Genomic DNA, 21364 nt, shown 5'->3' with positions numbered 1-21364 from the left:
TACTTTCTACTGTAACATAAACAAGGCAGGGGCAAATACTGTCGAAAACATAGCTACAGCAGGCAGCGGTCTGCGGCGCAGTATGGTAGTGCCATGTGGGAGGACTGGCGGTAAGCACGGCTGCAGAGTCTAAGGAAGCTCTGGAAGTTCGTTTGAATACCCGCCCTCATGACATCAGGGCAGACGTCACGAAAACACGATTTGCCGGGAGAATCAAAATTTCAACCTAAATTGATTAATTTCTCGGTGAATACGGCATCGTTTGCTGCCAAACAAGCGCTGGGGCACCAAAGTTGCATTTTGTCTGCATGTCCCCTTTAATTCTGGGTGTAAATTATTTGACCTTAGGGTGGGGGTGTCGGTTGACTCTTTCAGCAGCTTCAAGGGGCATAATTTCATCACAAACATGAAAAGGTTAAGTAAGACGATTGAGTGGACTGGCTGGAATTCCCAGAGCTTTTTATTGGGTGCACAGAAGGGAATTTGAAGCGCAGAAAAGTACAAAACAAGTGGCACTAGAAGCCAACAGCATGTGCCTTAGGCTTATAAATGTAGAAAAGGGTGACAAAGTTTGGGCGAACTTTCTCCGTTACACGGGTGTGGCGTTGAATGTTCTGCAGCATATACAGTTTTGTGTGCATGCTGCCTGCAGTGTAGTGCTGTCTTGCAGCGTAGTTGCCTCTGCGAAGAGGCAGCTACGGGGGTGCAGTGCTGTTCTGCCGTCGCCCCCTGCCCTGTCGTAGCCTGACCCCCTCCCCCTTGCCCCTCCCCCCACGCCTCTGACGATGTAGCCCGAGCAGCCAGTGCGACAAGTGCAAGGGATACTGCGGGCAGAGTTTGCGAAGGGCATTCCCCCCCACAGTCAGCCCAACACTGCCAACAGCCATCACCTGCAGGAGATTGTGCGTTCGCACGGTCCTAAGGTTCGGCCCCGCTCTTTATACAACTGTGTCCTGTCCCCCTCCTGTGTGCTGCTATGTCCTCAAGGGTGTTCCCTGCAGAAGCTGTCAATCACAACTAGAAAACAGCTAGTGGCGAGGTAATGGCAGAAATGTGTGCAAGTGCCTGACACTCACTTTACTGTAATTTTTTTCAAGCACAATGTGTGTATATACTTTCTGATTTCAACCATCTCGTCTGTCTGAGCCGGTTTGCACTTCTCTTTCAGGTGCCCTTGTGGCTAATGCTTTGTCAAGGCAGTGATCATTGCATCTTGTGGGCTTAGCTTGCACAGAATGATGTGGTACTGACCACTTAGTATAAATCCCTGCCTCACATTCTGGCTCGCCCTTTGCACATTCCGAGGTGTTACCTTCTTGGGCCATTCAAAGCATTTTTCTGCTTGGCACCGGGTGCCTTGTTAGGCAGTCCACAAGACCAGTGGCAGATCTGATTTTTAATGTTAATTATTTTGTGAGGGAGGAATCAGTGTGTGGCCAATTGCATGCAACAAAATTTGCTTCAATATTCGTGCGAACTAACATGGGGGGTGGAAACACTTAAGCTAAGGACAGAGCTGGAAACTGATTCTAGCTCTGCCTATCCCCCCTCCCTCTCTCTCCCCCCCCCTCCCCCCCCCCTCCCTCCCCCCCCCCCCTCTCTCTCTCTCTCTCTCTCTCTCATTTTAGGTTTATATTATTGCTATGCCTTCGTAGTTAGTCAGCTTTGAGAAAATGCGCTGTACTTTCTGTATTAATGGGTGCAAAGTAGCAAGTGTACCAATGTATTTTTTGTTATGTGAAAACTGACAGTAGAAAGACAATGGTGCAGACACAAATCTTGTTCGTTCGTTTCCTTCTCCATTGTCTTCAGCCCTCGTAAAAAGCTTCCATGAGCCACCATCATGTCTTCTGTCCCCTTGGGGGTATTGCTGTCTTGCTTTTTCGTTGTTTTATGCCTGGTTCGCACTCTGCAATGTCATTCCTTTTCTGTTTCCTTCATTGCTTTTACATCTTTTTAATGAAAATTGTTCCACACTTTTTATTGGAGGTTGTGAGGGACCTACATACAAGGATAGATACTGAAGCAGCAAAATCCATCCATCTGGTCTGGCTCAGCTCTGTGCATGTCCATCGTTATTTGTTTTACTTAGGCAAGTTTTGTCCCCAATCCCCACAGTGAAGTGATCCTCTCAAATCGAACTCCCATGCCACTTTCCATGAACATACCCACTTCCGCACTGCCCCTGCATCAATGTTTTGTGTTGTGTTTTACATGCGTTTTGACTCGTCACTCTGGCAAAAAGAAGTCTGTTCAGTGTTCGCGTATTTCTTCCACACTGACGGTCTTTTGGCAGCATGTGTGGCTGCCGCAACAGAAGAGATATTGCGGCTGTGCTTTTCCCTGCTCTCTCCTCCCTCCGTGCATCCCAGCTCCCTCCCCCACACTCTGCAACGCTCTATAAGTGTGCCGCATGAGAGCCGATGTGTTCAGCATGGTATGGCCTTGTGACCACTACTGACCTCTTACAGGTTCTTGTGAGATGCTGGAGTGTTCTTCCTTCCCTGTCCCCTCCATTCCCTCCTGAGGGTCCTCTTGCCTCCTTTTCATCACTCTTCCCCCCTGTCCCGTGCTGTGTTTCAGCTGATGCCCCCCGATCAGCAGGCTCCACCTCCACAGCAGCAGCAGCAGCAGCAGCAGCAGGTCCCCCCCAACGCGCAGCCACAGCCCCCGGGCCCCATGGGGCAGAGGCCCCTGGGTGGGCCCCCCCAGCCCCAGGGGCCCCCCCAGCCCCAGGGGCCACCCCCGGGCCACCCGGGTGCGCAGGCGGCCACTGTCTCCCAGCAGCAGGCCAACCGGCTCTCGCAGCTCGAGGCTGAACGACAGCAGAACCTGGTGGGTGGGACCGCCTACGGCTCGCCAGCGGCTTCCTGCCTGCTCTCCCTCTCTCTGTCGGTGTCTCAGTGGTCGCTCTGTCGGCCTGTTGTTCCTCCCCTTTTTGCACGGAACTGCGATTTGGCACTGCCTGTCAGCTCCATCTCAAATCTCTCGCCCTTCTTTCTCGCTCCCTTCGCACAAACTTGCATGGAACTGCGATTCCGCACTGCCCGTCAACTCCGTCTCAAAGCTCCCTATCTTTCTTGTTCTCTTAGTGCAAGAGTGGTGGCTCAACCAGTAGAGAACGTCTGCTTGAAAAGCTTGGCACCCGTGCTGTCCGCTTACTTTTTTTCGTCGGTCTGTCTGGCCTCCGCACAGACTTGCCTGGAATGGCAATTTTGTGCTGCCCGTCAGGCCCATCTCAACGCTGTCTCTCTCTCTTGTCCTCTTATTGTAAAAGTGGTTGCGGTACGTGGAGAATGCCTGCTGAAAGGCTTGGCTCTGATTCATGTGTGTGTGTGTGTGTTTAATTGCACTGTTTGTCTGTCTGTCCTCTGCACAAACTTGCATGGAACTGCAGTTTGATGGAATCACGCACTGCCCATCAACTCCGCCTCCAAGTTCTCCCTCTCTCTCTCTTCCTTGTTCTCTGATTATCAAGCTGATTGCCCCACAAGGACAATATCTGCTTAAAAACTCCTGTCTGATTCGTGTGTGCGTGTGTGTGCCCCATGAAGTTGTTTAGCTTTTGTTTCATAAACGTACCGTGTTTGCATGATTCTAACGGGCACCTTTTTTCTCCAAAAGTAGCATTAAAGTATGCGCGCGCATTACAGTGTGCTCAAAGCAGAAATCGGCTTTTGTACACTATAAGTCGCGTGGCTGAGGCGAGGCCTCTGTCAGGCCACGTTCGCCTTTAGTCTCAGCCTCCCCTTGGTTTTTGCCAAGAAATAAAAAAATAAAAAAAAATGGTCTGCTCTTTAGTCCCAATGCCATCAGGAGCTGGATAAGCAAGTTTATGAAGCACAATTCTCTGCTGCAGTTGCGTGCGTCAAATAAAATGTCGTCTGCCAATTAAGTGGTGTCATGCCCTTTACATCTGTAGTAGAATGAGCATCAAGTTATTTTTAGAATTTTCGCAAGCTCACCTGCGTGTTACAATCGGAAGCGCGTTAGTCGTGCAATTACGGTACTTCTGCACGTGTGCATGGTTATGACTAAGGCTGTCCCCCTCCCTCCCTCTTGAGGTTGAGGGGAGGAAAGGCTTGATGTTCAATTGTAAAGTGCAAAGTTAGACAGGAGAAGGGTCACTTTTTCCTTATCTCCCATTTGGAGTTTATTTGGTCATACCGTACCAACTCGCCTAGGCTAACAATGTTGCGCTTGTCTTGTCAACCTCTAGGGTTCACTCGGGAACTTGGTTGACTGTTCTGTTAACCCTGAACTGATATGCGCCAATGCTGGTCGTAGCGGCAGCATTTCAACATTATTAGGTGTAGGTGTTTAACTTTTCAGTCTGACATTTAATGCACCGTGTTGCTTGGCTCAAGGAGATGAAAAAAAAAAGAGCTGCACTTGAAGAAGTAGTTTTGGGAATTTCCTATTTGTCCAGAAAAATGAGGGAATCGTCAGGGAAATTGCAAAAACCTGGGAGGAATCAGGGACAGTCGCCAAGCGAAGCAGTGCAGCCCTGGCAGCTGCGATGACCATCGACGAAGGGGTGAATGGATCAGGCCCCTCATCAATGCCTCCTGCTGGATCACTTCCTGCACACGTCCGCGTAGTACATGGCTTTCCACTGAAGAAAGATGTTGCAAAGGCTGAGATCGTATGGTGCAAGAATGCTGTAATGAGTCATGGGTCCCTCCATTTTGCAGCATCATTGGTATTGATGTTCCCGTCTTGTGAAATCGCCATGAAAGTGCAGTCGGGAAAGTCGGATATGCTTTCCGTAATGGCATCGCGCCATTTTTTCATAAGAAGCTGCTATCAGCTCTTGCTGAAGCACCATACATAGTTGTAGCATTTGATAAACGACTAACAAAGTAGCACATGAAGAGCAAATGGATGTGCTTGCCAGGTACTATGATTCGACTCATGCTACTGTGAAGAATCGATACTTGACTTCCCATTTTCTCGGCCACACCTGCTCTGAAGACCTACATGAAACTTTACTTCAAGTAAGCCATTGAGGACAAAAATTGCAAGATATTGCAAGTGTCTATAGATGGACCAAATGGGAACTTGTTAAGTTTCTTTGATCCCCTTACGGAAGAACTCAGTTGTAATAATGGTTAACAAGTCGAGGATATTGGAAACTGTGGCCTGCGTGTTGACCATGGTGTCTTCGAACCAGGCCATGCAGCAACGGCTAGGCTTTCTGCGCATCCTTTATAACCTTTTCAAGTTTGTTACAGCGTGCCATGCTGTCTACATCAAGGAGGTTGTATAAAACTTCTGGAGTGGAGGCCCCCCATAGCGGGCAACGCGGGGAGGTGAAGCCGGGCGAACCGGTCGGCGGCCATATTGCCGTGGGTAGAAAAGGCGCTGCGCCGGCAGGGACGCTGAAGTGCGGTCGCGTTTTTTTTTGGCTTTACAAGGGAGAAAACAATGGTAAGCTAGTATATCGATTACGATATTTGAGGGCAGACTGAATTTTGCCTTACGCGTAAGGTTTTGACGTAAGATATGGTTCAAGCAGCGAGTTCGCCTGTGTATATCTTACGGTGGACAACAGAGCTATCGATGCGGGAAAACGCGCAGCGCTATGCTAAAGGCACCACCCCTGATTTTATTTCAATAAACGTTTAGTCGGTATAGATAAGGCTATAGACCGCCCCCTTAACATTAAAATTACCTCATGTTGCGCGCCATGGCAAGAGATTCCGCGTTATAAGGTTACTATTAGCCGTGATTTCACGCTGGAAGTGCGGGACACGCGAAAGCGCGATTATTTGACGCTTGTTTCTTTTAGTGACGTGGCTAGGATTAATGAATGCTTATTCATTAATGATTAATAAATAATAATGCAGTAGCGGTTCGAATAGTTTTTAAGCAGTACTGCAAGAATCATATCCATCAGGATATTGCAATCTTTATATGTAGTGCAAATGCATGTTTTCTGGTTTAAACAACATGCCCAGTTTTGCCCTTGCCGAAGACCAAATTAAGCGCGAGCTTTTGATTGATTGGTTGGTTGATTGATTCATTCATTGTGGGGTTTAACGCGCTGACGCAACGCAGGCGATGAGGCGCGCCGTAGTGGAGGGCTCCGGATTAATTTTGACCACCTGGGGAATCTTTAACGTGCACCGAAATGTCGTTCACACAGTAGTTTTCGCTTTTCGCCTTCACCAGAAAAGCGGCTGCCGCGGCAGGAATTCGAACCCGCGTTCTAGGGATGAGCAGCACAGTGCATTAGCCACTGAGCCAACGCGGCGGGTCTATTTCCAGCTTTTCAATCGTATTTTGCGAAATGGATTTGTCACACTGAAGCACATTAAAGCAGGTTTTTTTTTATTCCGCGTGCACTTTACAGAAGGCATGGGACTCCCATTGACTTTATTTTTCAAATCCAGATGGTTACTTAATTGGATGCGCGACTAAATTAACCGCGCACGTTCGCACGATAGTAGCGCGCTATTGATAAGTAAACTACTCGCAGGAGGTTACTCAATCACATTCACAACCTCGTTGACCGCGCAAGTTCGGACGCGAGCAGCGTGCTATTGATAACAAAATCACGCGGACGAAGAACGCGGGAGAGCATTGCGGTGCATCAAAGACTTCTACGAAACAGCGCTAACAAGAAACGTCAGTGTATTCACGTATGGCCGGATGTAAAGGAAATGTATTAAACAAGAGTTCCTTGATTTTTGACGGTAACTGCCTTAGCAATACTCTGCATTTAGTGCGGAAAAACAATTTGCGCCCCACATAGTTACAAACATGTGATTTCGCACAGCCAAGCGACTACAGGACCACCACAACTACGAGCGAAAACATTCGCATATCTGCGTAAACAAGCGCGTATGGTATGCTCAGTAAGCGGACGGCAGGTGCTACGGCAAATTTTCCCTTTACATCACGCACAAACGGCGGGCAAATGTGCACTCATAACGTTATAATACTAGTAATGCCCTCGAAACCCAAAACAAACAGATACCCTCAGTACTTAAGATGAAAGGTGATCCCCGACGCCTTCTTCGCGCGATTAGCGCAGCCGAACGCCACGCACGAGCAGACCATTTCTGCTTTCTACACCTTTGGAGCATCCATCCGCGAACGAGGATCGAACGAACACGAGTTCTGCTCTTTGGCAAGAGAGAAATCGGAAGAACAACACATGAGGCAGAAAAAAATGTCATTGTGTCTACTGTTTATTTTAGTTGTTAGCGCCCAAGAATGTAAATAATTACCAGATGTGTGCGCCCCCGGCGTACGCACGGGCGACTTGCGAACCGCTTAACTAGAAACACGGAGAGGGGAGCATAACCGAAACCACATGCGGCGAAATGAACGCGCGCAAGAAAAGCTCGGTGCGCTTGAAGGTAGCCGCATGAGAGAATCAACTTGCAAAACAAAACAAAAGAAAACAAAAAAAGAACGGAAGCAAAAATATAACGTAACCCGCCGCAAAAACAAGTACATTATGCGACGAATGCAATGTGTCTGCTACCGCGGAACGAGTTTCCTACCCACGGCAAGATGGCGGCCGTCGGCGTCAGTTTTCGAGCACCATCTCCACTCCAGAAGTTCTATACAACCTCCTTGGTCTACATTCGCATCATAGCAAGCACATTGTTTCACCTCAGATTCTGTGCGATTTGTTGGGTTGGAAACAGCACAGTGATCTCAAGAGTTCTTCAGTTGGTACCGAACTTGATAAAGTAGGCGGAGTGTTCAGCTAAAACCGTGAGCGAGCCAAAGTGTACCAGCCAGACCACAGTTGAGACTGCACGGGCCCGATTTTAAAGGAGTACTGACACGAAATTTTCGTGTTACGTTTTTTTTCGCTGCTATGCGTGCCTACCAGCCCACTAATCATAAAATCACAGATTAGACGGTCGAGCGCAGCGTAAACATTCATTTACGGCGTCGTTTATTCGTGTCAGTTTCGGTGTCGACAAAACGAATGCCGAGCGGCCGCCATGACAGGAGGTATCACGTGACGTCACCATTCTTGCCGTATCGCTGCCGCTCTGGAAGCGCGCACGAGCGAGCGCACGCACGCGCCCAGACAGGCCGAGGTTTCCGGTCTGGTGCCACAAAAAAGCAGCCATGGCTGCCTGCGCAAAAGCGCACGCTCAGGCTGGTAGGGTGTTTTCGAAGCAATAAACGTTTGTTGTCGAGTGGTCTCGTAGAAAGGGGAGTATTGAGTTTGTCACTAAAACTCTGCACTCTCTCAGAACACAAAATAAACGCGAAATCTGCGCGTACAGGTACAGGTTCAGGCATAGAAGAGGTTGGTGCACAGTGCCGACGATGGTGGATCGTCACAGGAAATGCAAGAAATAAGCCGCCAAGTTGACCAGTGACAGCCAATGGACAGCCATGGCCTCAATGACGTCGTTAGGCAACGCCAGGGGTGCATAATGAGGGGAACTGAAGAGAGCGCGGTTGGTTTTTCCCCGTCTTTCACAGCGATTTGCGGGCTCACCGCTTCACGTGCACGTGTAATATTTGGCTCAGGTATTCCTGGCAGTGCAATCTAAACGTTGCGCAGGTTTACTTTCACTGCTCAAAGGGTGTTGCAGGGTCCCTTTAAAGGGACACTGAAGTGAATTTGTCAAGCTCCCGTTTTTGCTTGCACAGCGTAGACTGGCTCAAATTAGCACACTTTTCATCGTTTATCCGGTTGACAAATCGGTAATTATTTTACAAAGCGCGAAAGAAGAAAAACTACCATGCGCGGTTTGCGGCGGCCGCACCAACTAAGGCTGTGACGTTGGGAGGAGGGGCGCCGTGATTGGACGATGCCCAAGGTTAGCAATCACACAAGTTTCGGTTTCGGTTCTGTAAAACATAACCAATGGCGTTGTTGGATTGGCATTCTCAATATCTCAGTAATCATCGTACCGCGCTTCTGCCATGTTGTCGGCTGTAAAATGCACAAGATATGCCTCCCAGGACGGCTTGTAGTCGTAGCATTCACTAGCCGAGACCTACGCAGTGCATGAACGCCCTCCGCGTACCCGCAGACGCCCAAATGTCATGCGCTTTTCCCCCATATTTGGAGCTTGCCTCCCTCATGCCTGTATCGTAAAAAGCGTGTTCGCACCAGGCCAAGGGTCTGTTCATTCTGGCCTGTGCCCACTGCCTGCAAGCAGTCGGTGCTTATGGCAACAGCACGCCAACGAGAACTCGCTAGCGCGCCAGTGCCAGCCTGCGCGCGTTTTGTGAACTAGTTCGTGTAGCCATGAACGTTGCGGCCCAAAAAAAGGTGAACTCAATATAGAAAACATAGGCGGAAAACAAAAAAGTTAACTTAAAAAAAAAAAGCACGTACCCACGGGGATTCGAACTCGTGACTTGCAAAACATTTGCGGTGACATACCTAGCGCCTTAGACAACTGAGCCACAGAGCGCGATGCGGAGGCATAGTTAATATAGGGTATATATTGTACAACCGGTTTACACTTTTATTTAGTTTTGGAATTTCAAGCAGCTTAGGTGACTATTTGTTGTACTGCGATCGTGCAGTAAGCGTCGCCCAAGTTTCCACAGTAGCTCACGTCTAGCAATTGCATTTCGTAGACGGAAAAGCGTTCGCAGATGCGTAGTCGTGCTGCTGACCGCTATGCTTGTTCGCCCAGCGCAAAAAAGTGCTTCCCGCGCCCTAGTTTTACGCTCTACGGTAAAAATATCAGTTGATTTTATTTCCTTAGTACCTATATTGACTTCGCTGACTCTTCTCCCGCCTTCAAGAGGCCTTATATTTTCCTACTGGCATACCAGTCAGCGAAGCGTCGCATGTGCGCTTGTGCCGCGCTTGTGTGAAGCGACCTTGACTTGGAGCTAGATACAGTGTACAAACAAACCAAGTAAAGAAAGGCACATTCTTCTATTCACAAACGTGTCCTGGCTTCGTTTCAACTAAGCGAACGAATTGCGACCAAGCAATTTTTTTTTAACCCCTTGATTGCGACGACCCGCCGGCGGCCGGCGGGCTAAACGCTGGGCCGACTGACTCTGTCGGCCGGGGAGCCGTGCAGTAGCGCAGCCGTGGCGCAGCCAATTGCCAGCTCATCCCCTCCTGACGTCACACGAAAACGCCACAGAAAATGGGCGAGCGTAAAGAGAGGAGGACAGCATTTTCGAATTAGTTTTTCTACTAAATAAAATCGCGTAAACGCGCCTAGAGTGGTCGAAACATGGCCTGGGTACTCCGGACTACAATTTGCGCTAGTAATCCAGCAATGTTTACATATCACTTCAGTGTCCCTTTAATAAATGAAACAGTCAGGCACCCGCACTGTAAATAACAACCCGTTGTGGTGGCCAAGGCATTGTGCTGGTGAGCCTGGGGATGCAGTTTTATCCCTGCTGTTGTGGCTGCTTTTCAGACGGAGGCAAAAAGTGGAAGCGCACGTGTGCCGGTATTGCGGTGCACATTGAACATTCCCAGGGGGTCAGAATTAATCCGGAGCCCTCCACTATGGCACAGCTCACAGCCCAGGCATAGCTTTGGCGTGTTAAATCAATCAAGCACCGTAAATAACAACAAACCGATTCTGCTTTGTACAACTCCTGCAGGGCAAGGTGGCTGCAGCATTATCAGCTGCCTTAGAAGCTGACAGGCGGTGGCAGCGTGTATTAAGACATTCAGTCTGCTGATTACGATGGCAGCAGGCATGCAATCAGGAGGGCTTTTGGGAAGCCCTCTTTAGGGATTCACAAAAAACAACCTTCAGAGCAGTTCGATGGTTCAGTGCCGAACCCAGTGTTACCGGTGTCCGGTGCTGCTATTGTCATTATGTATACCCTTCTGTACACCTGCATTCTGTACACCTGCATTTTATTCTGTAAACCTGCATCCCAAGCTTGCAAAGTGGAAATGATAACAACTTGTTAGATTACCAGTGCGAACTGAGCTGCCAAAATTTCACCATCACCTGCAGGGTGTCTGTGACATGTAAGGGGCATTGCTTGCTGCCTTTGGGAGCATTTTTTTTCCCACCCTGTTCTCTCCTCCCTGCACATGTCCCCATGATGATGATGTGCAGCTGAAGATCCAGCAGCTGCAGCAGACTCTGGAGGCTGCGCAGGCCAAGGAGCTACAGTACAAGGCAGCTCAGGAGCAGCAGAGCATGCTGGAGAGGCAGCGCGTCGTCACCCACCAGGCACAGCAGGTGAGTGGGAGAGGGAGGAGTTTAGGGAGTAGGTGGAATAGCATTCACTCGGGATGCGTGAGATTTTCAGATTTCCTTCCATCTCTGCGCCCTGTCCACACATCGTAGCAGGGTCCTCTGTGATGAAGCCCAAAGGTTGCTTGTCTTCTAGACGTCCTCTGTATGTGGTCTAGACGTCGTCTAGATGTGGTGTGCTGCCATTCACTAGCTGTGCATCGTGTACTCGCAGAGGAAGCTGGGGGGAGTAGTTTTCTACGCTTGGTTTGATGCTGCTTTAGCTGTAGCTCCAACGCAGTTCAGTTTACATTGCAAAAAGCGTTTGCCGGCACGAAATGCCCTTGAGCAGAGAGAGAGTAGAGATTTAAAAAAAAAATAAACGTCTTACATTGCCTTGGTGCTTTTTTTTTTTAATTTTTCACAATTATGTTTTTTTAGGAAAACACATTTTCCTCCTTCCCTTGAAGTTTGTTCAGGCATGATAGCTTTTAAATGGGGACACCACATGTGTGGTGGCACCATTGTGTAGGGTGGCAGATCTGCCCCAGAGCATGTTGCATTGGGTTGCACTCAAACTGGTCAGTTCAAAGCTACTGAGTGCTGTCCAGCAGCTGTCCTCCTTTGAAATCAGTTTAAAAGGAGAAATCTTTTTGCCCCACCTTAAGTCTATGCTAACCACATGCTAATGACGCTAAGTTAACTGTTGAACCCCCCAATCATAGTCTTTATTTTTTTAATGAAACCATAAGTGAATACATATAACAAATAAAGTTTGTTGTATTTCAAACCTAAGTTTCAGCAGATGGTGTATACCAGCCCCCCCGGAAAATTGTTGTCTATCTTGTCTGCCATACCACAGCAGAGCTTCATTTTGCAGAACTTCAGAGAGCTTTATTTCGCTAGCAGAGCTTCATTTTGCAACGCGGTTCAATTCCCGGCCGCCGCCGCTTTTCTGATGGAGGTGAAAAGCAAAAACAGCCGTGTGTACGAGATGCCTGCACACGTTAAAGATCCCCAAGGGGTCAAAATTAATCTGGAGCCCTCAACTACGGCACGCCTCATTGCCTGCATTGCGTTGGCGCGATAAACCCTACAATCAATCAATCATTTTGCTATGCTAACATCATCAGTCCAAGGGGGGTCATGAAAAACGCTGTCCATGCTTCCTTGCAGCTTCAGCAGCAGCAGCAACAGCAGCAGCAACAGCAACAGCAGCAGCAGCAGCAGCGATTCCAGCCAAACCAGACGCCCAATCTTCGGCACATTCTCCAGCAGGTGGGGATCTGTTTGTTTCTCAGGGCATAGGCGCATCTCAGCCGCTGAAGATCGGTGGCAGTAATGTGCGAGAAATTGTGTTAGAGCACTTACACAGTAGTCGTGTATGTGCCGTCACAGCAGTGCATATCGCACGTGACGTTGCAGAAATGTGCGATATGCATTTATGTGGTTTCTTCACCGTGCGAGCATGTTTATGAAGGAATGCACTTTAACATGTTGATGTGGAAGCACCAGTCCATTTGGTACTTGTGCAGTTTGAGCTGAATACACTCCCTGCATTCATGTAGACAGGGCTAAAAAAGAAAATGCTTCAATGGTAGGGTACACCATGTTGTGACCATTTCAAGCAGTGCTGCTTTAAAAAGTTAGGTGGAACCCACGGTGCCACTAATTTGAAACAAAATTTCAACAGCCTCCCTGATGAAAAGAGAGGTGCACAGAATTTGCCATCTACGGCCCGCAGCCATTAATTTCTTTGATGCCCGGAGTAGTAAATATCGATTGGTACTTGGGGCACACCTAACAAGCCATAGTTGCCACTGGAAGACAAAGTTTCACAGGACTTATAAGTATGCTTTGTCATGATGTTTGTTTGAGCCCAGTAATGCTTTGAGAACTATGGTACCACTGTGTGAAGCAGAGACAAGTTCCGGCTAAACTTTCTATAACGATTTAAAGCTAAAGTTTTGGTTTGCTGATGTTGCAACATGTGTGGGAGATGGCTACCTAAGTAAGCTAAATGCAGAGCTAAACGAGTGCCTTAAATTTTAAAAGCGCATTGAAGTTAAAAGCCTAGACATCGCCATTTGAGATTTTTTTGCTAGCGTGCAGTAGGTCCGACATGCACAATAACACCGGGACGCGGTCTCCCTTCTCAAGGGTTGTAAATGGCCTTAGCTGTAAACTCGAAAACCGTCAAAAGTTGTGGCCAGCGTAGTATTGTTGGTTTTCTGTAACCATGTAGTTTTCTGTAACCTTGTGTGCTTTAAAAAAAATCTTCAGCTGTGCCTTCAAATTTTTGGCAAATGAACCATGAATACATTTCAAAGCAAATGAAGAGCCCCTCACTCTGCTCACCTCTAAAATGCATGCAGGGAAAGTTCGTTGATTTGAAGTTCAATCATTCGAATTTATGGGTAATTTGAAATGTACGATTCGGTTGGGCCGAGCTCCCATAGAAGTCTGTGTATAACAAAGCCCTTTAATTTGAATGCGACTAGGTTTTGCCCCAGATTATTTGAACTATGCAAAACCATGCCGGTAGGTTGGGGCCTGACCCACAGCTAGAGAATCCACCTGCTGCCTACACATGAGGCTGTCTGTCCTTTGGAAAGAGGAGAAGAACAGCAAGAGAAGTTAAATTGGGTAAAATCAATACAAAACACCCCTGGCGGACCTTTTTGGAAGGAGTTTCTTTGCGGACTAAGTCGATGTGGGCATGAGTTCAGGGTGTGGGGTGTGCTGACAAATGGCGCCGTTTGTGAGGTCAGACGTGTAAAGCCTGTTGCTGCCACTGACCACAAGGAGTAGGCGGACGGAAGTAATGCTTGCTCGGAAGTAATTTGGAGTATATGTGGAAAAGAGGCCCTTGCTACATTCACCCTTCAGAGAGGGAGAGAGAGATGGTGATTTCACCTTCCGTGAAATCACCCTCCATCACAGGCTCTCGCGCACCACCCTTCCACCCCCTCGCCCCTCGTTATCCCCCGTAGAATCAGCACTTTGGAGAGACAAGTCCAAATGCACGCCCTCCTCACTCCAGCCATCTTCACCCAGATGTCACCGCCTGTTAGCGAAAAAAAAGTGCTGGCTTTCGCATTCAAGGATAAAAGGCTGGCTTCCATCACGGTCTTTCTCGAGCAGTTAATATCTGACATGCTCTACTGCTCTCTGATCACATTGTGTAGCTTTTGTTCTTCACTTTCATTGGAGCTTCCATTAATTCAAACTAAGGTGGTGTACCCTTGCAGTTCAAATTGACAATCTTTTACTGCATACAGTAGATCCCCGTTATACGATGTCCTCAGCACAAGAAACTGTCCTCGTCCTTATGAGCCGTGCTTCCTTAAAAGTGAGCATGATGTGCTCTCCCTGCACTGCAGTTGGGACTGTGGGAAATTTTGAATAAAGGGAGAATTCAAGTAAAGCAATTGTGTTGTAACGAGGGGTTACTATAATTTGTTTGTTGCAAGTAGTACCAAGGCTTTAAGTGGAAAATTTCATTTGGGGTGTTTTCTCCCTTTTGCAGTGTTAATGAATTCAGCTGCAGGAAAATTTGGGGCAATAAGGAACATGCTGGGGCGTTTCAAGTATTTCCAATAGTGGTGCACTGGCCCTTACACTGTCTCGTGTGGGGTTTAAACCGTGCCGAGGTTCCAACTTTAAACCGGCGTTAACACACAGAATGGGCTCTCTTTTTTTTCTATTTATCTGCCTATGTGTCTGTCTGTCTGTCTGTCTGTCTGTCTGTCTGTCTGTCTGTCTGTCTGTCAGTCAGTCAGTCAGTCAGTCAGTCAGTCAGTCAGTCAGTCAGTCAGTCAGTCAGTCAATTGATTAATCAATCAGTTCATGAATCAGTCAATCAATCGATCGATCCCAGACACACCACTAACGGGGCAGCCTGCTGCTTCTTTTGTACTCTCATTCTGGCTGTTGCCACGAACTTTCCGAGGCTGGTAGATTGAAAAGTCTGGTATGTCTCAATTCTGGCACACGTGAAACATGCCCAGGAGGTCAAAATTGATCTAGAGCCCCAGGTATAGCTTTGGCACGTTGAACCCCTGTAATTTGTGATTGAAGAGCCCCCACATACCTGCTAGGGGATGAAGTGATTCGAGTGTTGTCCCTCCCCTCTTTCCCCCGTGCGTGTGCAGCAGATGCGCCAGCAGCAGATGCTGCAGAACCTGCAGCAGCAGACCAGCATCCGAGCCCAGCTGGCCGGCGGAATGGCCATGGGCGGCCCGCCTCAGGGGGGCCCTCCCCCACCCCAGGGGGCAGGCCCAGGATGGGACGACACGGCCCTGCTCGACCTCCTGGGCGCCGGTGGCGGGCCACACAACGGGTGAACCACGACCCTTGACCCCTCGGTTCTCTCCTCGTCTTACTCCTCACCTGCTGGGAGAAGAGGGGGAGGAGGTGGTCTTGCGCCGGGACGCACCGTTGGGGACTCCACTGTCATCCCTTCCGCACTGCGAATGGACGACCCTTGACCCCCTCCCCCCTCTCCTTCTCTTTCTCACTTGGGTGAAAAGGACACAGCGTCAAGGACTCCGCTGTCATCGAACTAGTTGTTGTGTGTGGTGGTCTTGGGAGCAGAGGAGGAGGGGGTCTTGCGCCGGTTCACGGCATCGAGGACTCCACTGTCATTTCTGTTTGTTGGGCAGTGGACTGGACAGTGAACGAACGATCCTTGACCTCCTTCTTTCTTGGGAGAAGAGGACACAGCGTCACGGACTCCACCGTCATCGACCTAGTTGTTGTTTGGCGTCGTTTTGTGAGGCGCATCAGGAAAGAGTGAGGGGCAAGACAGCAACCACCCGTGTTGGTCGGTTGCATTCTGTGCGGGCTTTAATTTAAGAGCCTTTCTGGACGCAGATGTGACTACAGTGGCAGCGAACCTGCTGTCTATTATGTATAGGAGTTGTGTGACCCAGTTTACAGCGCTGCTCTACAGACTGTGGCGTACCGGTTCAAAAATGCAAGTGCCTGTTTTGTTGTTTTTGTTTAGTTTTTACCCCAGCTTCTGGCACTTCTCGGAAAGGTAGGAATTTCGAAAGCAGTGCAGGAGGAGACTCTCTACATTCTCCGTCAACCTGTGAAAGAGTTGTATTCCTGGGAGAAGCTACGTGTCGAGTAGTCCAACTGCCAAATTTGGGAGCCTTGCAGGCACATCAAGTCAACATTGCTGTGTTGTGCAATTTCTGTTTTTACTATGCTCTCGGTGGAAGACAGAGCTGAAACTGCAGGGACCACCCAGTCAGAATGCTGCTGGTGGCTGTATTGGGTTGCAACATGCAGAAGCAAAACACAGTCACAATAACACGGGGAAAAAAAAGAAAAAACGGTTGACGCGTTGCATGGACAGTGTAGAACGAAGCTACTACGCCTCACAAGAATTCTGCAGCTCAACAGCCAGTTGGTTGTCAGCAACATGAATTTCAAGACAAACCTGTGTACAGGACTAGAGTTCAGGCTTAGTGGTGCTGATAGCGGGACCTGGGAAAGGGTATGATTGGGAGGTGCGACCTCACACACTTTGCTGGCCTGCCCCTAGTCCCCCACAATCCGGTTTTTTCCCAGCCCATTTTTGCAAGGCAGCAAGCAGTGTAAAAAAATGCTTTCGTTACCCAAATCTGCCATTGAATGTAAAATTCGGTGAAAAGACAGCTAGTTCACACCCTACGTGTGCAGGGTGTAATGTTTGTTACATCGATAAATGGGCATCATAAAAAACTTTCGAATCACATTTTGTGCTCTACTTTAACACCAAGAATAAGAACGGCACTTGCGTGTTTATTTAGTACACAAACAAAAACGATATTTGCTTATGGGAAGCCTGGGCACCATCTCGGCGACCTTGACCGCGGCTGTAGTGTGGCGCCACCTGGCGTGTCTAGAACACAACGCGCGATGGCTCGCAAAGCTGCTGCGAACTGGCATTGCATGTTTTGTTCTGGACACCCCAGATGGCGCCACACAATCACAGTGGCCAAGATTGCCGAGATGGCGCCCAGGTTTCTCGAGGCAAAAACGTTTTTGTCTGTTTTCTAAATAAGCAAGTAAGTGTTGTTCTTGTTCTTGGTTTTAAATGAAATAGACCACAAAATGCGACCTTGTGTAAAGTTCGAGCGCAAATGGAGGAGGGGTTTGCCCAGGAAAAAACCTTATAAACATTACCGCTTGTGGGTGTACCACCCTGTCCATGCAGGAAAAAATTTTGTACTTGGGGAAATGATGAGCATGAATTACAGGAATGAATTGAGGCGCTTGTTTGCATCTGTTGTGCAGCTGTACATCATGCAGCTGTATAACCATTCTCTGGGCATTTTGTTACCACTTCTGCAGTAGTTTTCCTTTATCGTTGTTTTTGTGTGTGTGCGTGTGAATGCGTGTTGGGCGGCAGCTTTGAATTGTTTTTGTGGGATGCATTTGCACTTGCTTGGATTGTTGCCATGTGGCACACATTTGACTTCCTCCACTAACCTCCTCAAGTTTAAGCTTTTTTGTCACCTTTGTTTCCCGCGTTCAACAAAGTCTTACAAATGCACACATTCCAAAATGAAAGCATTGCTTGTGCGAGTTTGCGTTTTGCCATTTGTTGCGTGACTGCATAGATGCAGTTGGTATAAATGGTGCGTGCATATAGGATAACTGTTTTGCCCCCTTCCAAAAACAATGGACTGATTCGTGCATTGGTTGATAGTGTTAGGGATGTCCACAAAAGCCACTACTGCACAGTGAAATTGTCTAATCACACAAAAATGTGCTGGACTGAGAGCATGTGGCATCTGTTTATCCTTAATAGAAAGCCTATGCTTGAGTTTAGCCAGGGAACCTTGACTCATTGTGCCATGTGCGACCTTTCCTTTCTCTTTTTTTTTTTTTTTGCCTTTGTTTTTCTGCTGCCTTTGCTTGGTTTTCTCGGCACACAAAGTCAATGTGGAGGCTTGACCTTGTGTGAACTTTGCTTCACGAGTACTTCCTGACTTCAGTGATCTCCTTGTCAATTATAGCTTGTGCAGTAACCTGTTTTTCAGTAATAAGGATGTAGTCTAGCATGTTTTTTCTCTCTGTGGCTTATTAATTATGTATTTCCTTGAGGTTAGAGTTGTTGTAGTAGTTTCAGTATGGTATGCTGGCCCCCAGAAGCTGCTGTTTTTTGTTAACATTGCTGCAGTGGTTGGCAGCCGCTTATTTGCACGAAAGCCACACTCCTTGCACTTGCACCACGTTGCTCGCTTAGAAGCAAGCTCTCAGGGTGCGTTTGATTGCATGAGGAAAAGGTTCGTGCAAACTTGTTTCAGATGCAATTAGTCGCTCCTCCTCGTGGTGCCTTGTAGGCGCTACAACTTGCATGTGCTGTGCGAAAAGAAGTGTCAGATGGATTCGTTGATCTGTGGGTGCAGTGATCGAATGGATTCATTGATTCATGAATGCGCTGATCGGTTGGATTTGTTGATTGGCTCATTTGCCTTTTTTTTTTGCGGGAGTGGTCAAAATTAACTTGATGGGCCAACTGCCTCTTGGAAATCACGTCGGTGAGGTGCCTTTTTCACCCTGTTTAGCGTTCCGAATGTCTGAATGAAATGAGCGTTTTTTTTTTAGTGAATGCGGGTGAATTGTTTTTCAGCCCAAGCAACGTTTACAATGCTGAGAAAAACAACTGCCTTGTAGCGATTGAGTGGCTCGAAGTGTTGTGGTAGTATCTTTTTCCCCATTTCCGGATTCAAGAGTCTCGCCAGGGGGTAATCCTTATTTAACTTGCTGCGTCTAGCGTGGGGCACAATACAGTATAACCTCGTTACAAGACACACTCATGGCACCTTAGAAATGTGTCTCTAGTAACCAAGGTCTCTTATATGCAATGTTGCCAACATAACGAACATTGGAAAAGTAACCGAACACACTTCGTTAAAATGTCTCTCATAATCAAGTGTCTCTTGTAACAGTGTCTCTTGTAGCGAGGTTCTACTGTATAACGGTGTGTTTTTCCTCAATGAGCCAGGTGGCTGTTATGTCTCTCTCCACCCGGGCGGCCTCTTGAAAACCATTTGTGCCCTTCATTTATAATCAACCATTTGCCTGTGTTGAATTGTACAGAATTGTTGCATTTTCACGCGTTTGTGTATAACTCCATGTACATACGTTATTGATTGAATATTTTGTTGCAACCCCTCCCCTTTTTGGCAGTTTGTAGAAGTGAAAAAGAAGCAGTGAAATACACTGCTGCTTGAAACGGACAATAAGCAGTGTTCACATGCTTTACACAAATTTGTGTGGAAAGAAACACTCATCGCCTGTAGAGATTCCTTTGAATTGGTCTACACAATGCCTCATGGACTGTGTCGTATACAAGGGTGTGTTTTTTCACTGCAATAAAAATGAAGGTTACAGCCGTATGTAGCCTAACCATGTGTACAGGTTGTTTTGGATTTTATTATTTCGTACATTTGAGCTGCTACGGATTCTATCCAGCCAAAGTTTTGTCTCTTGTCTCTTTTTGAGGAATCGTGTAGAAAAGATACGACTTCGCTCCATAGTAATGATTACCTCCTGGAAGTAACACCCAGTCAGTTTTAATGGAAACTTTGATCGAGTAAGCTGTATGATTGGGGGAAACGCAGCAAAGGTTGAAGATTTGCCAGCCACATTCCGGCATTCGACTTGTGCCCCTGTGAGACTGTCTTTTGCGGTTGGGTGGTAATGTTGAAAACTATCACCAAGTTTCGTGAGCTTCCAGTTTGACTTCAGTGTGGCTGGAATTGAAAATTTTATTGTGCGGTGGCAACGTAAATAACAACTGGCTACAGGGAAAAATTTGTGTCGGGAATCAACATGACGTGGAAGTGAGCAGTTCAAGTTGTTTGACGAGCACTGAGGGTGCTGCGCTACATGTTGTTACCTCTTGTAACAGCGGGACACTATGGGAAGTCAAAATATTTGAAATAATCAAAATTTGAAATAATTGCAAATTGTGACTGCCATTTTCTCTGGAGCATGTAAGGTTCAGGTGAGCTGAAGTTGTCCAAGTCAAGTCAGTTTCATCGTCTGTAAGCAGGAGCTAAGTCCATGACAGTGCTGTTACACAGAGGAACTTTGTTGCTTAGTGAAACGCCCTGCTCGATTTTTGGACGTTTAATCTGGGGTTTCCAACTTGTGGGTTTCTTCCCGGCGGCATTGACTGAGTGTGCTGACTGCGCGTTTGCTGCTCCCCTAAGTATTCCTGAGGCAGACTTTGGCACCTAATGTTCAAGTAGAGAACGTGGACAATTTGAGATCCGCCCCTTGACACACTAATTCCTTGGTGATCACGTTTCCCAAGTAAATGATTCTAGGAAGTTTGAATCATGCCCATAATTTCTACACATGTGTATACAATGGGTGTGTGTATATCTATGTATGTATCTATGTATGTATGTATGTATGTATGTATATATATATATATATATATATATATATATATATATATATATATATATATAGTTATGAATAAGTTCCAGAATATGGTTTCAAAAATACGTGAGAGGCTGGACACACGTGTGAAAACTGGTAAAACCAACATTTCGACCAGGGTCCCGTCTTTGTCAAAGTGGACCCCGGTCGAAACCTTTGACGAAGACCTGACCTTGGTCAAAACGTTGGTTTTACCATCATTTTCACACGTGCGTCAGCCTCTCACACGTGTAAATATATATGCAGTAGCCAACCATTTTTTCGGACTCTGAAAATTCGGACTTGCTGTATACTTCAGACTTTACCGAGGAACCGTTAGTTGTCCCATACGAGTAATGACTCACTGATTTTTCAAACTGCTATATATATATATATATATATATATATATATTTACAGTCATGAAGTATAGTCCTCGGTTGCTGCTGCAGTATGCACAGAGTAAAAATATGCTTGTCTTCGGAGACTGTCTGTCTCTTTCGACGTGTTGACTTGAGACAAGCCTCTCCTAAGTCTCAAGTCAAAGCGTTGAAATCAACAGTCTCCAAATACTACCATACTTTTACTTTGTGTTTGTGTCTGTATGTATATACATACATACATATTTACATACATACCTAGATGCATGCACATTCAGTAGAAGCACCAACTAAAGTGGTGAAATATTGGGGATTCTAAATAGAAAATAAATAATTTTCACTGTTCAGGAATTCACCTTTCAAATTATTTCTGTCAACAAATTCACACTAAT

The 21364-nt window shown here is 47.2% G+C and overlaps 1 protein-coding gene across 27 annotated transcripts in view; it reads left to right on the top strand.

Annotated features, from left to right (window-relative positions):
- LOC144166609 (mediator of RNA polymerase II transcription subunit 25-like) overlaps positions 1–19580 on the top strand; it is an 81566-nt gene extending 61986 nt beyond the window's left edge. For 19 of the 27 annotated variants that reach the window (XM_077696128.1, XM_077696127.1, XM_077696126.1 and 16 more), the window contains 5 exons: positions 792–923; positions 2584–2835; positions 11043–11168; positions 12339–12440; positions 15317–19580. In XM_077696128.1, coding sequence (XP_077552254.1) covers positions 792–923; positions 2584–2835; positions 11043–11168; positions 12339–12440; positions 15317–15508 — 804 coding nt within the window. In that variant the 3' untranslated portion in view covers positions 15509–19580. The remainder of the gene's footprint in view (positions 1–791; positions 924–2583; positions 2836–11042; positions 11169–12338; positions 12441–15316) is intronic. The other 8 variants (XM_077696140.1, XM_077696144.1, XM_077696142.1 and 5 more) reach the window with 3 other exon arrangements.
- Positions 19581–21364: the final 1784 nt, after the last annotated feature.

This window comes from Haemaphysalis longicornis, unplaced genomic scaffold (assembly GCF_048455015.1).
Source record: "Haemaphysalis longicornis isolate Haplotype H1 unplaced genomic scaffold, Haemaphysalis longicornis Haplotype H1 scaffold_18, whole genome shotgun sequence".
In the NCBI taxonomy this organism is placed as follows: Eukaryota; Metazoa; Arthropoda; class Arachnida; order Ixodida; family Ixodidae; genus Haemaphysalis; species Haemaphysalis longicornis.
This window is presented reverse-complemented; position numbering and strand designations above follow the sequence as displayed.